This window comes from Hetaerina americana, unplaced genomic scaffold, assembly GCF_022747635.1.
Source record: "Hetaerina americana unplaced genomic scaffold, ioHetAmer1.1.p SCAF_4, whole genome shotgun sequence".
NCBI lineage: Eukaryota > Metazoa > Arthropoda > Insecta > Odonata > Calopterygidae > Hetaerina > Hetaerina americana.
The window spans coordinates 47649338-47669196 of NW_027286985.1; the positions used below are offsets into that span (position 1 = coordinate 47649338).

Genomic DNA, 19859 nt, shown 5'->3' on the forward strand with positions numbered 1-19859 from the left:
TGTATACTTTATGAAATAAATACACCAGGGTATTTGGATTGCTCCCACATTGTACCACCTTGGCTAAATGATGTTTTTACTGATGTAAATATCAGCATCTTCATGTACTCATTAAATTTTGTTGAAACTTGACCGGAATAGCATATTTCAGAGTAGGGTTCTTCATCTGCTCAGGTGCTCATTCATCCTGATTGGCTGTTGTGTCCACTGTACTCTGATTGAATGTTGGCTGATTATTTTGAAAAATTCTTTTCCAAGCTGAAGAATAGAGTGTTTCAAAATCCTATTTGTTGAAATTCTCCGTTGTTTTGGTAATTTCTATAGCCTTGTGTATCAACCTTGGAAAACATTTATTTTCTTTTGTGGTAATAGAACTGACTTCTTCAAAATCGATCATGTGCCCAGATGCAATGCATCTACAATGGTTGAAATCTTGAACTATTTATTCTTGGTCACTCTTTGGTGCTCTTACGATTAGTATTTGAGTGATCCAATGTCAGATTTTCAGCAAGAACACTTGCCTTCGTACACTTCTTCACATATATTATTCAAATGCTGACCTTTTTATATTTACAGGAGTTCGATTTTCTCAATGACAATCATAAGCCATATCACCATGTTGTGTTTTGTAAGGACTCTGTCAATGTTTTCCAATCTGCTTGCAACATAAATTACAATGGCATTTATTTTTTAGCATCATAATGGATGCCCGTGGCAGCTTTGGTGGTATTTTTTGGGGCCAGGTCACTTTTTTATTTCTTCTTTTTAGGTGATACTCATAATGACATCACAGTAGCACTATAAATGGTGACTGTAATGTCAGATAAACTGTCATCCAACAATATAACACAAAGTGGAAACAACTCAGAATCCTTGGTGACATCTATACATTACCATCAAAACCCTTTCATGAGTTTGTTTTACTTCTTTTTAGCAAATATTTAATTCAAAGGGATATATCCTGTGATGAATGTTATGGGAACTGAAAAACCTTAAATACTATATTTCATTAACACCTGCTGAGCATTGCTATTAGGGACCAAAAAACATGACTTTGTAGCCTGGGGGCTGAATATTACTATACAAAATACTTATCAAGCACATGGCCTTGTTGAAAATATTTGACATGGGACCACAAATTTTTAGTCATACTTTTTACTTATTTTTTTTCTCTCCACACCAAGATGGTATTTCATTAAAGTAATTCTTCTAGATTCAACTTTTGGGTTAGTTTTACAGTTCTATCTTCATTTTCTCCCCATTGCAATTTATACCAACAATACCATCTCATTTTTTTAATTATTAGTATGTGCACACATTTAATATGGGATATGAATATTTAAATTAAACTCCCTTTTTTATTCAATTTAACCATTATTGTTGACTCCAGTCAAAAATTTTCTTTCCAATTCATTTAGGTGAAGGCAATTAATTCATAAGCAGTGACAGCCACAACTTTGGATTAATTCACAGTGCATGCTAATCATTTTATTGATCTTACTGGTGTGACTCCTCTGACATAGCAAGTCTCCATGTCAGCCCATTCAGGATCACATTTACTCCAAGGAACCACAGATGCAAATGAGGCCACCATGTAAAATACTGTGTATGACATTATGACATTGTAGTAGATGCACACTATCAGGGAGACTGTCACCATTGCACAGCCAACTCCTGGAACAGAAGAATGATGTTTAAACTACCAAATTGCCTAACATTCTGAGGCACATAAATTCTTAAATCTAGTGAGTTAACTTATTTCAGCTGCCAGCGGAAGACTCAGAAAGCATTCAATGAAATTATTGAAAGACCATTTTGGGTGATAATGTAGATAATACATGTGCTCAAATTATACATAGGAGTGAGAGTTCATGCTTTCTCATTGGTGTATTATTCTTTGCCTTATCCTTTTAACTTGTAAGCACCAGTATTTATCGCTTGTTTCAAACTCAAAAACTTTACAAACCTTTTGAAATTGGACAGCAATTCCACATAGCAACAGGACCTACTCCTCCAAATTGCCCCACAGCCAATTCCAAGAAGTACATGGGCTTTCCAGCCAGTGCCAGCATAATAAGGTAAGGAATGAGAAAAGCACCTGCAATGATAAAAATTAAGTCATCAGTTAACTATTTCTACGAAGAAACTGCAATTACCTCATATAATTGTTCTGTAACTGCCAAGGAATTGCAGTAAAAGATATTTCTTAGGGCAAAGCATTTCAAAATTATTCACAATCAAAATAATTTCCTATGACAATTGGTTACACAATGTTTTGCATTAAATTAGAATTGGATTTGACAATATTTTTGAGTCCAAAATAACACCATCTTGCATTTAGCTTTTTATTCCACTCGGGTCCACCATATAAACACATAAGCAACCTTCTTTAAATACTCAATGAGGATACTCATCATCGAAAATTACTGCCTGAATTTAAGTAGTCACTTGATAAACATAACAATTTCAGGCTTAACCTTGTGGAATTCCTTTATGATGAGGTTAGAAAAAGAAACTTTGCACTTTCACGTAAAGATTTAATACTGATTTCACCTCATGATGATGTCCAACATCAAAACCATGGTCATGTGAAGTATTAAATCTTTATGCGAAAGTGCAAAGTTCCTTTTTCTACCCTTATATTTAAGTAGTCAGTCTAAAATGTAGAGGTACCTAGGTCTTGGATAACCCATGAAAATTATTACCCATCCTTTGAGCTTATTAAGCACTTCTGCACAATAACAACTTTTATTTTACACTATTTCTACTTTAGTTCATTATTGAATTCCTACTTCAAAGTATCTAAATTTATTGAATTAGAAATATTATTAAAAGATTAGCTATGAATAATATGGTTCACTCTATCAGACAGTGTTTACTTCATAATTGTTTAATAATTTTCCATCTTGAAGTGAAAATAGTCATATTTGGTTTTAATCCTTACCGGTTTTTTCATGATGATATTTACCATGGGACTCATAATAATAATGATTGAAGAGTGATGCAGCTAAAGGAAATCCATAAATTTGATTCTTAAATTTCATATCTTCTTCTATTACTCCTTGTTGGAACTATAGATGGACCCATAAAACTATGTTCAAGTTAAATCCATCGATTTCTTAGATTTTGGAGGTAGCTTGTTTGTTTTTTATTAATACCTCAACTAAATATGGTGGAAATTAACAGTTTTTTGCCATGAACACTCTTTTCATTTGTTGTATTGCCTTTGATTTCATTATGTTATCTGGATTGAAATGGCAGAGGGATAACTTTTTAGTCTATTGGCCATATGATCAGTGTTTTGATAGTTGTTCATATTTTTTCATTTGATTCTGCTTAATTTGTCCATTCAATGTTGAAGGTTTATTCTAATTAATTCCACTATTATTTTAAGATTTTCATTAAGCTGATCATTAATTTAGCCTTCATATTCCACTAGTCTATATATCATATTTTATTCTACGATGCTACATTTCACTATTTCCTTTACACAATGAAAATAAACAAACTTGCACTTTTTGTATGCATGGTAACTTGTAAAAATGCACTCCACACTGTACTTTTTGCCATTATTTGTTTAGGAAACACCATTCCTGGTTTGGTAGCTGTGAAGGAAAACATATTTTGGATGCAAAGCCAGCTACAAATCAAATCATGGGTTTTGATCATGTCTACTTTATCAATAAACATTTTATTTTCACATGCTATAGCACATAATCAATATAATTTTGAAGGCATAAAAGAAATTATATTATCTGTTAGTGAAACTAAATGTTCCATGGCAGTGGAAACTCTTTCAAGGAATACTATCTGTGCTATGGTAGGATGCTCGAATAGCAAACTAAAATGTTACAGTTAACTTCTACTTTTACACTGTTTTGAATCTCACTGTACCAATGATCCATGCAACTGTAATTTGTCATGGATAATTCTTAAGCTTTTCTCAATTTTAGTTTTTCTTATTTGAAGGATGGATATATGAGGATTAGGTATAATGTGGAGACTATGAGTACTATGAGCTTTAACTCAGCTTCTTCATGCTGAATTGATTTAGAAGTGAGTTAACTTGAAATTTAGGGTTGTTCTTTGTCCAAAAAGGTAAAGCATTAATCTGGGAAAACTTAAGTTCTTCTGAACAGAACACTAACATTACTGATCCCTCCCTTCCTTCCATAGGGGCACCCTTTTTACTTAGTGAGATATGGCGGCGATCCTCAATAAATCTAAGACTGGATTCACTCCATTTCTGTTCTACTGCATCTCCTTTAAATTTAATTAATTCAATTTCAGTTGAATAAATTTATGCAATTTATGCAATTGCAATTAAGTTATGCAATTTATTTAAAGTGCATAACTTTCAGTGACATAAAATGGAAGAGGAATTAGGTTAATGATTTTCTTGTTTATGTATCTCATAGGTTATGAAAAATTACTTCATGGTTTGAAGACCATTGAAAGAATAACTGGTTACCCTCATCGAAAAATTCCAAGGAAGTGCAAGAAGAAAGAGATTTTTTCTTTCAGAATCAGAGAACAGTATAATGAGAACATTGCTTGAGATAAAATGATTTTGAAGATTTATTGAGCGTTATTTATTGACAGTATATTTTATTCAATATGAGAGTGAAAAGTTTCCAAAAGCACAAGATGAAATGAATATGTAGGCAGGGGATAGAGGTTTATGTCAATCTATTTATCGTTTTTATTTCAAAACAGATATCAGTGATTGCTATTGCACATAATGTATTATTAAAGATATGATTCATGTCCACTGTGATCAGATTATTGTGAGTTATATCGTAGGCTTCTATGAAAACGAAGAAAAAGTACCGACGGTGTTACATTTGTACTGATGTGTGGTCGTCGCACGCTACATCCTGGGTAATCGAACGCATTAACGACGAAAAATACGCATGACCATTTGCTAGTAACTTGACATTTGGTTCAGAGACAGGTGCAGATGGAGATCGATCGTACATCGCGTGGTTTTCATCTTGTCATCCTCATGTGCTGCGAAGATCCATTCGATCCACTGCGGCCACGTGAGGGATTCGCTGGAAGAGAGGGTGAGCGCAGCGTATTTTTAAAAATAGTCGTCCGCGTAGGCCCTCTTTTTAATGGAATGGTGAAAGGTTTCAAGGGAGGGAGGGCTGGTTAGTGAAGCGTCCTTAGTCAATCAAGCGGCGCGATAAATACGAACAGCGTAAATCCATTCGTCCGAGTAGAAACCTACAGAGGGAAAGACTTAGAAATTATCGAGATACCCTCGAACGATCTTGATTTAACGCTCTCAAAATTTGTTCATAATTATCCCAAAATTTAACTTCATTTTTACTTATTCAGTTTACCATTTCCCGTTTGATTTGCATAAGCAATAAACTTGTCTAATAAAATGTAATCTACGAAAAAATAAGCGGCGTAGAATCTAATACAGGCGGTTGTTTTGCGAGAGTATTTTTTATTTTTTGTCACAGTGCTTTTTCAGTTTTAAAGGTTTTTATTTCCATAAAGTAATATCATGCAAGGAATGTATATAAAATATAACAGAAACATGATAAAAACAATACGGAAGCCCCGTTTTAGGATTCATTCCTCTTCAGGGTGGAAAATAACAAAATAGAAAAGGCTACGAAAGAGGGAAGCGGTTGCGGAAAAATTTGTCACAAAAATAGATCAATGGATAGGTAATATTTTGTGTTTCTCGGCAACCCTGGAATATAGTATTTTAAGAGGTTTCATGGTATACGGTGCTCATTGAACGTCTGTTGCGAGTCCGAGATGCCCGAATAATATCCTCACCGAGCCAATAAGGGGTGAGCGCGCTAACGACGTGCAGCCACGTCACAAAAAAATTGCTCCCGATACTTTTTATCGAAACCATGTTCTCACCATTCAGAGTTATACATCTAGAGTTTCTTGACCTTTCGAAGGCCGTCATTGTAGAACTCAGCAGATTACGTCGAAAACCATTGTTCATATTCTTGAACGACCACATTTATGTTGTCAAATCTCCGACCTCGCAATAGTTTCTTGAGCCATGGTAATAAGAAAAAGTCGCTTGGGGCGAGATCGGGAGACTAGGGCTGGTGTGGGAAAATTTAAAAGCCACATCACTTTGAATGCCGGTCGCACCGCGGTAGCGATTACAGGTCGCGCCGTGCTTACTTCTGAAAACGAGTCAGTAGTCGTGGAACTCAGCTCGCCGACACCTTTGATATGTGCATTCCTTCGTGAATTATTTTCCACACACTGCCGTAACTAAGATCAGTCCCATTGATGATCATATAGATGATTGCCCTTCAGTCTAGTAGGATAAAGTCCTCCAGTTTCTTCACTGTGGCAGCATCGTCCGTGAGTGATGGTATTCCACTTCTTGGATCGTCTATGAGGAACATTTGGCTGGTTTTAAAATTAATTTTCACCTCAAAAGTGTGCGATATGACGCGTTATCAAATCCAAAAAGAACCATCATCGTATCGTAGATTAGCCGGACACTGTAACCTTTCAAATGAAGGAACCTAATCACACTGCGAGCCTGTATCTTCTCCATACAGCGAGTTACTTCAATATATAGTTTCCCAAAAGAAAAAAAGATTAACATTAATAGCTGTAATTTACAAAATTTTGTTCCTAAGGATCAATTAATATGCGGAATAAATTTTATGCAGATATATGGGTAAGTAATAATGGATTAGTTATAATACTTAAAAACGATATTCACACTCATTCAGGGATCTCCTTGACATTATATCGTATTTGATTTTTTGGTTTCTAAGCCTTTCCAAGACTCGAAGTTTTGTTGAATTCTATTTATTAAAGGTCACATTTAAGAACTATAGCAGTGAAAGTCTAAAATACGAAGAAATTTTATCTATTTAAGAGTAATTCTCGATGATGAAATGCATGAAATAAACAAATAATTGGCAAAATTAAAATAATTAGTCTTTCGAGCGTAAAATAAACCCAGATTCAATTAATTTAATATTAATATATATGAAAAAACAAATCGATGGAGAGACCCTCGGCTTTACTTGATAATTTTTACACCTCTTTAGGGTTGAATTCGAAATTTTTTTCGGGTGTCTAGACACCAAGGGTAACCTTCGCACAATATTAGAAAGCTATAAATCCAGGTTTGAGAGATACAATGATAAATCAGTGAGTGATTTTTCACCATTATATTCTTTAGAGATCAGACGGAAGAATGATATGGCTAAAATGAGAAACATGTCACTATTGTTGGAGTCCATTCCACTCACAATATATCTCAGGTCCTATTTTAGAAATGAAATGTTTAAAAAGTTTTTAAGGTTTCAGGACACACCCAGTTTATTTAGTATTGCTGTTTTTGGAATGCATATATTTTTATAGACTAAATTTCCTCTTTGTTCTTTTATTCTATTTTAGATCGATTTTTGAATTATAGTTGTGATCAAAATACTGTCTTGATAACTTCAGCACGATAGCATTTAATCGTTGAGAAATTGTGTTGAAACTGTTCGAAAAATTGAAATTTTTAGCTCGCCGCTTTAGTTTATTCACTGCTTTTTAAAACGGTCGATTGTGGCTAAATAAGGACTCGTCTTCCGATTTTAGGGAAACCATGAGTTATTAAAAAAATATTATAGCTGTATTAAAAAATCGAAATAGTCTTATGACTCAAAGAAGATTTCTGGGTAAATTGATAACTATCCAGCTTAATGATTATATTTTGTAATTTTACATGAAAACATTTCGGATAATTCTTAAACGCGCTTAATTAATGGGTGTTAATGTTAATTAAAATGCTCTCACTACTTTCATTTTCAGCTCGAGTCATACCAGCGCGCAGCATATTTGTTTGCACCACCCAATCAGCTTGAGATCTATGACAATTCTCTCATATCGACCTGCGTCCATCGGTTACTCAGTTGTTGGAGCTACTGGGTTAAGGAATTAGTTTTGCGTGGGCGAGTCACAGGAGATATACACCTGGTGGGAGTGGGGTCGAGGAAAAGGTGAGAAAGGGCACGAGGGCCGCTCCCTTAGCGGTCGTGGGGGCGAGTCGGACATTTTGGGTCCGGGAAGCTGGCGTGAGGAGAGAGGCCTGTGGAGGGGGAAGAATGGGATGGAGCCATTGTGCAGCCGAGGGAACTCCACTCACCCCATTCCTCACTCCTACGTGGCCTGATTACTTGCGAACCCAACGCTTTGGGGCACTTAATAGCCCATTTCCACATCATTATCCCACCTACGCTGCAACCTCCCCACAATTCGAGATCAACGCCGTCACGGTCCTTCCTTTTTTTCATCCCTCCTCGCTCTCCGACCGAAGACCTTGCCTGAAGTAGTTTCACCACCTCTTTTCCCTCCGTCCGCCAGCCGTGTCGCTATCGCCTCCCTAGTAGTTGACCTCTAGTAAGCCTTAGTGGGTAACACTGACCTCGGCTGAGATTTTAGTGCTTTTACACTTTTAGGAGGAAATATTTTCCGTCCTCTTCTCTGGATCTAGTTCGTATTTACATAGAAGGACGCTAAAAGTCACGCGGACTCCGGAACCAGAGGTCTTCCATATGAGTCGTAATAGGTGTAAGTGGGGACGAGTGACATTTTCATTTGCGCCATTGGAATACAATAAAAATACATATTCTTAATGATATTCCTTTTAAATTATCATAGCATTGGCGAATTAGTTATCCTTTTTTGGTGAAGAAAGTAATTTTCTTATTTGATAACTTTTTTGCACAAGAGTTATTGATTAAATATTAATCATGGTTAAAAAAGCTAACTGCATGGGAACTTATTTAATTAAAACGATATTTTAATAAAAACTCCATCCCTACCTTTATAATTATTTGCAAATTAAACTGGCCTGTACTTCGTGTTTCAGTTACATAGGGTATTTATCGATATTTTTTCCGCGTTTAGGTTGAAATCGTGGAAGGTTTTCATATAAACTTAGTGCTATACATAAATGATTAATGTGTTACTATTTATCAAGAAAAAAGTCCAATTTTCATTGATGTTATCGCCAATCTTTTATTAAAAATCCCTGTGCTGTTCGGATCATACAGGCATTTCGGAATGTCAGTGGTGTGATTATTAACTAAACTTCGTTATTTGGGACTCTTTGATCATCCAGAGTGTAGTGTGAGCCTTCACTACAGTACGCCAAATACGATAATCAACAACCTTTCCGATATTATATTACGAAATATGTAGACCAGCGTCACGTGTTGCGAGGATACAGTAGCCAATTCAGGGAGTTTGCTATAAAAACAAGCTTCAAAAGAAAATATTTACAATTAGGACCTGATATGAATATTGATGTTCGGGAAAAATTCTAATTGTAATTTTGAACTCGTCAGAATAATCCATCCAAGTACCGAAAATAAAACTTTAAACCAATGTCTTCCTTTGTACTTATTTTCTCGGCTTACCGTGAGAAAACGTTTACCTTTCATCCTTTCTCCCCTATCGAATTTTTAGCCCTTCAAATTTAAGTGGCCTTTTCAAATTCTCCCTCCTTCTATTTCCTCCGAATTCCTGTCCAAACCACTCTAGTTCCCCGTCTCCTCGACTCCTTGAGTAGACGAAAATTACCTCCTGCAATTTCCTTCTTCGCAGTCTTATTATCCTTACAATGTCTGCTCCGGTGCCAAATTCTTCACCGAACGAGCTTTCAAACGCCAACTCCGAACAATCTCCTTCTCTCCACTATGATTCCCTGCAAAGGCGAAGGAGAAATATTTCCCGAACCCTGTTACATTCGAATAGCTAACTCTTGAATACCTGTACTTCAGGTGTTGACAGCATTATCTAAAATGAAGTCTGACGTAAGTTTCACAGAATAGAAATACATGTATGTGTAATAGTAGAAAAGGATTTTTATTAAATAAGGTGGTCAGCAGTAATACAGCTATCCTAATGAAACTTTCGATTCTCAAATTGGGAGTCGTTTTATGAGAATCGAATTCATGCAATAAAAAAGTTCAAAATGGTAAAAAATAAAAATGTTGTTTAACGTCGTAATAAAATGGGGTTTCTCTAAAGCATTGGGTTAAAACTAATGTGCTTGGACGAAGTAATTGATTCACTCAAAAAAACAGTATAAATATAATGTTTAATGAAAACTGACATTTCAGTCGAAAAGACCAATAGCAAATAAACTACCTAGAAGTGCAAAAGAGAGAAGAAATGAATACTTGGGCCAACATGACAAAGTTAAAAATAATATTAAGTAATATTCATAATCAATCTACAAAGGCTTTGTTTTAGACTTTACCTCAACTACTTATTGACATTTACTTTGTCTTTTTTATCATACATTGCCACTACTTCTTTGTGTCTAGGGCAGCACATGCATTGTGTACTTCATTTTGATGAACTTAATTGATTTTTTAAAATTTTCATAACGTTCCAGGAACAGCAACCTTTAGGAACATTGTCAGAAATTTGAATATGTGTCAGTGATTTGAAACTTTTTGTCAATTGATTTAATTGGTAATAGTCATTTTAACCAATAAGTCAATGGTATAGATTAACACAGGACCTAGCTATGCAGTGCTGCCATTAATGCTCTTAAATTTTAGTATTGAACTTCAAAGACAATAGCCACCTTTACTGTCGGAGCTAAATGTTATGTACTTAAAGATTATCTCTTTAGGGGGTTGCACAACTTAAAAGGGTTTAACATTTCCTGAATCTATAGTTCAGTAGTACAGAGAGAAATACTGCGCCCATTTATCATAAATTAATGCAATCAATAGGGACTACACATTGTCAAAAATGTAATCCCTAAATGCGATGGCTGTAAATACTTAGGTTTAGAGTGGGGTCCAAACGTGGAATGCATTGCTAAGAAAGCTTTCAAAACGTTGCAATGGGTGTTGAGAAATCTCAAAGGGAGCGTTAGAGCAACTAAGAAAAAGGCGTACAAGACCTTGGTAAGATCAATTTTAGAGTAATCGAAACAAGTATGGAACCCACATGAAGAGTAGCTAATTACATAAATGGAGAATGTACAAAGAAAACATTTCAGATATGTACGTATTGGGGAAGCACAGGAGGACGGAGAGTGCATCAGAAATCATTTATTCCTTAACAAAACAATCATTGATTGGAATATTTTACATGCAGAACCATTTGAGCCCGTCCCAAACAATTTAAATATGTTTTAGAAAAGATGAAAAAAATGCAATGATCATTGCATATAATGCGTGAAATTTTATGCACGAATTCATTGACTAAAATTTATGCTACCAGCTGAAAAACTGCCAATTTGTCACAATATCCTCTAATAATAATAAGAATATATGTCATGAATACAATATTTAAGAATTCACAATACGATGGATCAGCGATAAGGGACTTCTTGTAAAATATGATACCTTTGACGTCATATGTAATTAGATTTGTAGTTAGTTTCTTCATGCAGCATGAATAGAAAATATAGTAATTTTTTTGGGATAAAGCAGTCTCCTGCAATGTGACACATAAACTCTTAATGTTCTTTCGGTTGAAGTGAATTCAGTGCTCTCGACTTTGTCTGTTTGAAAAGGCTCGAACTCTTTTTCATCGCCTCTCATTCCTCTCATTGGGAGTGGTAGCTGTTTGTACACAAATCTTATTCAAAGCCTTTTTCTATTCAGCTACATTTCTAGTCCTCATCTTTAAAAAACCCCGTCCCATTCCCTTGGCGTCACTAATATCAACAATCGCTCCGCTGGTCTCCCACTCTTCTCACTTTCTCTCAAAGCCCTTCAACTCAACGCACATCCTTCCTTTCTTTCGTCTTTCCGTCTTCTACTCTCGCTGATTCTTCCGTCATTCCCATTCAACTTCACCCGTTTTTGCCCTTCTTCATCCCTAAAATTTTCCCCGTCCTCTCCTCTCGGCACTTTGACCTCCTCCTTCATTTCGTGGATTCATATTTTCCCGGCGTTCCTTGGGTGTTTGCTCTCGGGTTGCTAATCTCCGCAAATAACAGCTCGCATGAAAATGGATGAAATTAGCGACCAGGTCCGGAACGGATTTCATGATGTCACCTTTGCCCCATCAAATGAAGACGTTTGCTTACCCTACTTTCCTTTGCTTCCCTTGTTCTGGACCCTCTTCATTTTCTCCTCCCGCAACCACTCGACAAACTTCTTTCCACCCCTCTCTGTTTCATCACCAACCCTTCCCATACCGAATCCTTTTACATCACGAACTCTTCACCCCTTCAAGCATCCGGACGAATCCTATTGATCTCTCTCTCTCTCTTCCCCACGCCTCCCCGCCCTCTGCGCTACCCCCACCCCCACAAGCCACCTTCCAGCACACATAGCCGCCCTAGAATTTTTCTCTCCGCACCCTCAAAACCTTTCCCTCCGCAGCTCTTCGTCCCCCACCCTTCCCGTCAACAAACTCGGCACCCATTCCTCCTTCACCCCACACCTCCGTCCTCCTCTTCCCCTCCACTCCCCATCCCTCTCACTCCCCTTTGGGATCGCTCGACGTCGCGGAAGGACGCAGGGGATGTGAGATTGGGGCGCTGGGAGGAGGGATGGATGGGAGAGGCGGGTGTGCGCGGATGGAGGGAGTGGGGAGCTGGTGTTTGTGGGTTGGGGAGTGGTGGGAACGGCGTGACGTTGGATTGTTGAGGGTGCGGTGGGGGAGTGGAGGGGTGCAGGTGTGTAAGGGTTGGGGGAGGGAAGGAGGGAACGGTTGTTCGAAGTGAGAGGGTGTAGGGATATATTTAAAAGGGGAGAGGGTCCCAAAAGGGTGAAAGGACGTTAGAAAATAATTGAGTCAATGTCGGGAACGAGATGGAAAGTTGCGTGTGTGATGGTAGTGTAGGAGGAAGGACGGACTGACAAACAAATGACTGCATTATGGCGTAATTTGAGTGAGGGAGTAAGGAAAGGGAAGACAGTATGAGGGGAATTGTATATCATATTTCCTTTTTCATCTCAGGTATCACACGTATTTCAAAGTGGGGTGACTAGCATTAGTTATCATCGGTATCAGCCGGCAATTCCGCTTCCTTTAGGGGCAGAGTTACAGGCTGATGAGTATCTTTAACTCAAGAATTGTAACGGAAAATAATATACCGCCTGCCGATGAAACAGTCGATGATTCTTTGATTTTGTTCATTGTTAGCCCGTATTACATGCATTTATCACTATTATCTTTGTGCATTTATTTTTCATTAAATGGAATATTCTGCTTATATTTGTATTCTACGATTAAAAAAAGCCAGTTCTCGCAGAGTAAGAATAAATGACACCCAATGTAAGTATACAAGTATATATGCGGGTATAAAAGTCTGACTTTTAGTGACGTCAATACCTAATTGATAAATTCCATAATTTTTTTAATATTTAGAGAATGTTTTCATGCCAAAAAGTAGTTCAAGTACTTGGAATTATCATGGTACTAAAATTTAAAACATGACCTGTAAAATATTTTGGGAGAAAGTAGTCGAATGAATCTTCGGCATCTTTGTAGTCCGTTTAGTGATTTACATGAACCGAAATGCGTGAACGATGTGGACTTGGTGACCATCTCAACTTTCAACATTATTCTGCTAAATCAGTGCTAAATGCAGTATGTAAAATGCTGTGTCCTTTGTCGACGCTCGAAGTATGCTGGTTTACCTGTTTCGTGTCTTCCCTTTATAATTTGTACATTTTATTTCATCACATTTACCTTCATGTTTACGTACACCATGATGTACATTAAAATAATGTGTTCACATTTGGTATTACTAAAGATGATGTTTTATCATTCAAATATCGATATTTTTTTATTTATTATCTTCAATAATGCTTAAGTTCATAGCTTGTTAGTCCAAGCAAGGACCCGGATAGGATTACGTAATTAAAGCGGGCGGTGCTCATCCATTTCATGCATATGCACGTGAAACTCTGAAGGCAGGTTTCTTCATCCTAGGATCATGTCTTACTTTATTTTTTCCGCTCCATTTGTCGTGAATGTTGGATCTCACCTCTGTCCTGATTATTAAAATTTTTGCAACTTTCTCTAGAACTTAATAAATTTTGCTTGTTTTTCAATTAGTCTTTGGGGACGGGAATTTCTTCACCTGAAAAACTAAATAATATCTTAATATCTCTAAGTATTAGTATAAATTCTTGTTCATCACTTACCCATTGCTACTGTCATTTATTGGTAAAAAAAAGTGCTTAATGATTTCCGTCAGGATTAATATTTCTTTTAAATTTACTAAAAGTGTGCTAAACTATCTCCAAGCCCACGAAATATTTCGCCATTACCTGTTGGGTTTGAACAGCGGTTGGAAATCGTTTAAATTCTATCCTCCCCTAGCCTGATTCTTTTCTAGTTCCTTGATACATTATATCTACGTTTCCTCACGGATTTCATATTTCCTATTCATTATTTAGATGAAAGAAAGTAGATCTATGAATGAAATTGCCGAGAAAGAGTTTTAAACATATCACTGGTTTTGTGGTGAAGGGCTGATTACATCCGGAGCAAAGCCATTCCTATTCACATAATCACACTTTCAGGTAAGGGGAAACAGTTCCTCCCCTCGCTTCTCACCATAATGTCACCCTCGAAGTTCTAGTAAAGAGGACGGTGCGTCTCTGGAATTTTAGATGGGCTTGTCCAAAAGAATCACCCGAGATTTGAACTCGGGAGGCTTTGGCCAGAGTGTCCTATGTTCTACCCACTAGGCTACCATTCTGCTAAAACTTATCAAGTATTGCACAATTGTTTACACGATTTGATTTTCTGTCGTTCATCAAGTCCCTTTGACGTGGGTTTTAATTTTCTTAGACGTCCATAGTTTTAGAATATCTCCTGATTCATAGATTGACGGCAACTGTTTGAGGCAGAACTGCTGGTTCTACGAAAACCAGGAGCTATAGCTTGTCCCATCCATTCTCCACTCTGACGAGGATCGCTATTTTCCTCTCTCATCTGTCGACCGAAATTCCCATGAGTGTTCCCGTAATTCCTTTCGCTACTTCAAAGCACTTTCCGTAAAAGTTCTCCCAAAGTAGATGAGCTTCAAAAACATAGAATAAAAAGTCCTTTCTCTAGATTTATATGAATTTGATTTGTATCTCATATTCTACAACGAATGAAATTAATACCTCAGTGTGTAATTTATTTCCAAGCATCGGATGTTCCGTTGTGTTTCGTGGAAAATATTATTCTTATCAGTAATCTGAAGATTTGAAAAACTGCCTGAGGTAATTAAATAAACGCGAGGAACACTGGGTACGAGAAATAATTTTATGCATAAATGTCTGCCCATTAACTGCCATGATTATCTTATTTTGCCTATCCATAACCTTTAAAATCACGACGACTCATGGTTATAAGGTAATGACGAAGGGCAACAGATTGCATGAGAAAAATGAATTGAGTTCAAAGCGATTGGGGAGAGTAGCAGATGTCAAAATAATTGCGGTCTGTTGTCAAGTGAATAGGCAATGTCTGAACAAATGGCACGTTGGCGAAGCGAACGCGTTTAAGAACCGAGACAGTAAAGGAATGTATCAAGTTATATAAGTATGTGTCAAGTTAACTCGTCGAGAAGGGCACGAAGGGGAATAAAACTCATTGATACTGTTAGAAAGAAAATAGGGTCGTCATGTACCATAGCGCAAACATGTTTTGATATTTTTGAGCTCGTTAAAAAATAAGAGCTTCATTTTTCACTCGTTAATTTTCTGGTCGAGACCAACAGCAGATCAGTCCACCGCCAAGTTAAAAGCAGGATATTTAGTCAAATGGTAAAGGAAGTTTCATACAGTATCTTTCATTCGAGTTTCTATTCAGAGAGTGAAAAGTTTTTGGTTTTTTTAAGGGTCTTTTTACCATTCAGAAATTGCATGTTTCTATGCATAATAATTACCACTTTGAATTTTTATTACCTGAATTTTAATGTTTTTGAAATTTATTTATTATTTTTAAGGGTAATTTTCTACGGCTAATTATTTAACGATTGTCTATTTGTGACTTTTTAATTTTTGCTTTGACCGCTCATAAAGTAAAGTAAAATATTTGATTGTAATGACGCATTACAGGTTAAATATTGTTTCATTTTATTTATAAATATTTAGTTAAATTATATTAATCAATTAAATTACATATGGTGATACGCCCATTGTTTGCAGGTAATTCTAGTGATTGCTTCATTTAAGGCTCATATTTTACGATTCATTTTTAATTTATTTCTTAATACTGGTCGTCAGTTACCATTATAAAACCATACTTCAGTGAAAAGAAAGTACATATCGTACTTGTGAAGAAGGACGATGATACCAAATCTGATACCACCATCCGTTGGTGAAGTAGTGACAAAATGGAACATGAGCGGAAGGGCAAAAAAAGCAGATCAGGAAAGGAGTCGCCGGAAATAGTCGCCCTGTCACGTTTCAAAATAATTTTCTTGTGTGCGTAAGGGCAGATGGGAGGAAAGTGGATGTCAGGAGTACTTAGGCGAAAAACGGGAAGAATAAAACGAATTCAGGGTGGTCTGCGTAGCCAGTGACACGGTCTGGAAAACAGAGGCTTAGTTCATTGAGGAGACGAGGGTTGGAATGGGGGAGAGCGGGAGGATCTTAATGGAAGTCGAAGGTAGAGAGGAATTGGTTGGGGGGTTATGTAGTGGAAAATTTAAGGCTATTTGGAGTGGAGATGAGATGAAGGTAGCGTTTCGGGGGGATTAGGGTGGCTAAGCATTCAGCGGAGGCAAGGTTCGTAGAAGCACACGAGGAGTGAGAATCTGGCAGTAATAGAAAGGAGAACGAGATAGAATCATCTCATTCATTCGCGAAACGTTATAATTGTATTTCACTTGTCACGTAAGTTTCCATTTCTAATTTTTTAAGTGATAAGATTGTTTTTGTCTTGTAGTTTGTGGAATACTTCTTTGATTCCTGTCCCCAATCTTGACTCCGTCATACATAATAATTCATTTGGTGAAATGTCGCCCCAAATGGAATTGATGGCAAAATAACAAAATGATTGAGTTCAATTCTTCACGTCTTCCCAGCATTCCTGGTAACATGAGAGTGAGTGATGAAATTAGGGTCTCACAAATTAGCGCCAGTTACAGTTGACGATGGAATGCACAGGCGAGTTCATGAGATAATTTGTTAGGTCGTCAAATTTGAAGATAGTGGGCTCGCTTTACTTTGCTTAGTGTATCCGTTTTTACTGAATTATCATGATTTTAAATGATTCTCATTTTTCTTGTCTGGAATTTTTAATAGGCTTTAAAATTGTGATTTGTTAGTCCAAATTTACGTTGAAAGTTAAGTGATACAGGAAAAAGCAATGTATGCCCGAAAGGTGATAATAAGAAAACACCTGTGTTAATATAAAGTGAGATGTATTCACTACTTTTACTAAAACTTCATATGAAGCTTTAATTTGCTTTAGTTAAAAGTAAAATCTGTTTTAATCTTTATATTGTCCGATTAAATATAGTACTACATCTAAGAGACGAAAGAAGTGAGAAAAATAAATGTTTGTTGGGGAGTATCAAAGGAATTGGAAATTAAGTATAGTTCCAAAATCTAATAAGGTACTGCTTCTCTTTGGGAAATTAAGGACCAACTAATCGTGATTAATGGTGTTGAATTAAATGCTTGTCCCTCGTCTAGGCGGGTGGAATAATAGTTGACCTCAGGACTTGAAATCGCCTGGAAAAATTTATATTTCCGACCTCGACACTAAAATTGCATTTTCTCATGCCAATGTCAACATATGCGAGTGCAGTGGTAGTTTTTCTTCTTTGCACGTCTTTACGGTGTTGTTTCATATCGTAAAATGTGCGTCTTCATATGAGAATTATCATTCACAACGGATGTGAGCCAAGTTAGGGTATGATGAATTTAGAAACAGTTGAAAACTTATTCATTTCCTCCAACTTTGATCCAATCATCTTCTTTGGTTATGAATCCTAGGATTAATTTGATGTAATTCTCCATTCGATTCCCATCCTCCTATCTTATCTCTACCTCTTCATGACATCATATTTTTTCCTTTGGCGTCGTATTTGAAATGTGAATGTTATGTTCAATCTTGTTCTTTTTATAGATCTTCCCTTATATTACACCAAACAATTTTCGACTAGTTATATGGTGCAAAATATATCAAATATGGTTGTTGTTTATCTAATGTATATGTAGTATGGTTTATGTAATATGTTACTTTTATTAGATTAATTCTTAATCCGCTCCTCAGAAAATTTCCCCAATTATTTGATTTATCCATTGGATGTTTGCCAAACTCATTTAATTCTACATATTAAAGACGAGAGTCTCCTCTCTTCGACTGCTATTATTTCCTATGCATCCCAATAATAGAGAGGCATGCTTCAGATATGTTTCAATGGATTTTTCTTTTCTTTAGGCCTGTGGTAATTGCCCTCTTTGCTAGAATACCTTCTTCGTTGTGCCTATTCGGCCACGTATTTCTTGCTTCTTCCATTGCTGCTGCTCCTGTTTACCGGATAGCAAAACTTTTTCACTTCCTCCAACTTTGATCCAACACTTTTATACGTGTATTGCCGTCTGCTCTTCTGTCGCCGAGCATAATCTTGCCTTTTGTTTACCTTCAGGCTTTACCTTTTATTCACTTCCTCCAAGATATTAAGCATCCTTTTCAGCTGTCTTTCTTTTTGCACTACTACAGCTAAAAATATGTCATTTTTTCGTCCAATTTGATATTTCAGGTACATCTGTATGTAACGGTAAGCATGTATATGTACATGTTGAAGATAAAAGTTGGAAGTTTATGCACTGGCCTTAACGCATCTTTCTTGATTCTTGCATCGTCGTTGATTTAGATTTAATCCAGCTTTAATTACGCCCTAAATAATACTTAAACGCTACAGGCTGTGGATCATTGTTCTGCCTACAGAAGAAACATACCATTCAGAATGACGAACTCTGTTGTAGTTGAAATTATCGAAAGCTTATTCCAAATCCTACAGCGCTAAATAAATGTCTGTTGCTCCTTTTCCTTTATATTATCTGTACACAGAACAAGAGCTAAAAATAACTTCTAGTGCTTAACTATAACTTTTCCGAAAGGTAAATTGAACTTTTTCTTGGAATTCTTTTCATTATATTCTATCTACAGTTTTAGACTCTCGACGTGTATTTTATATCATAGCATAGTCTTATTGTACGAAACATATCAAAACATTGATTTTCTTCTTTGTCCCGGAACGTGTATTATAATTCTCATCTCAAAGTTGACCGTTATTTTTCCATTTTGATACATTTCACAGGTGATTTTATTTAGCTTGATTTGAACCTTTCCTTTGGAATTTTTAATAACCCCCGAAGAGGATTCTGATTCCCTCGGCTTTTAAGCTCAAGTTCTTAACCTTTCAGTGGAGCGTCTTCTTTAATAACTTCATCAACGCCGTTTTTATTTCAGTTATTTTTTACGGAACTCTCTTTCAATTTAATTTCGTTACAAATATTCTCTTCGTTCCTTTATTGAAATTAATTTAGATTTGAATTCAACCCGTTGAATTGTGTTACATTTTTTGTTATTATTAAAAGGGTTTCTTACTTTTGGATAGGCTGCTTCTACCTTTTCATGTACCATTATTTTCTGCTTTCTTTAATTTTTAACCCGTCATTTCTTAACATTTATTTTCTCCAGGTTGAATTTGTTTCTTTAACATTTATGGTAGAGTTATCCTTCAGTTCTTGTCGTGCTTCTCCCTTCCATCAGTTTCAATAATTCTTCCGTAAACCAAAACTTAACCTTCACCTCTTACCTTCCATGCACTCCTTGATATGAAGCTTTTACAGTTCTCATTTGTTTTAATGCCATCCTTCCTCTTCCGAGACTGCTTTAACGTTTTCCTAATTATCTTT

At 36.4% G+C, this 19859-nt stretch overlaps 1 protein-coding gene across 1 annotated transcript in view; it reads right to left on the minus strand.

Annotated features, from left to right (window-relative positions):
- LOC139691924 (sodium-dependent proline transporter-like) overlaps window positions 1-19859 on the minus strand; it is a 60531-nt gene that overhangs the window by 12441 nt on the left and 28231 nt on the right. Inside the window, exons 2-3 of the mRNA XM_071589873.1 lie at window positions 1967-2098; window positions 1502-1674 (exon numbers count right to left, since the gene is read on the minus strand). Coding sequence (XP_071445974.1) covers window positions 1502-1674; window positions 1967-2098 — 305 coding nt within the window. The remainder of the gene's footprint in view (window positions 1-1501; window positions 1675-1966; window positions 2099-19859) is intronic.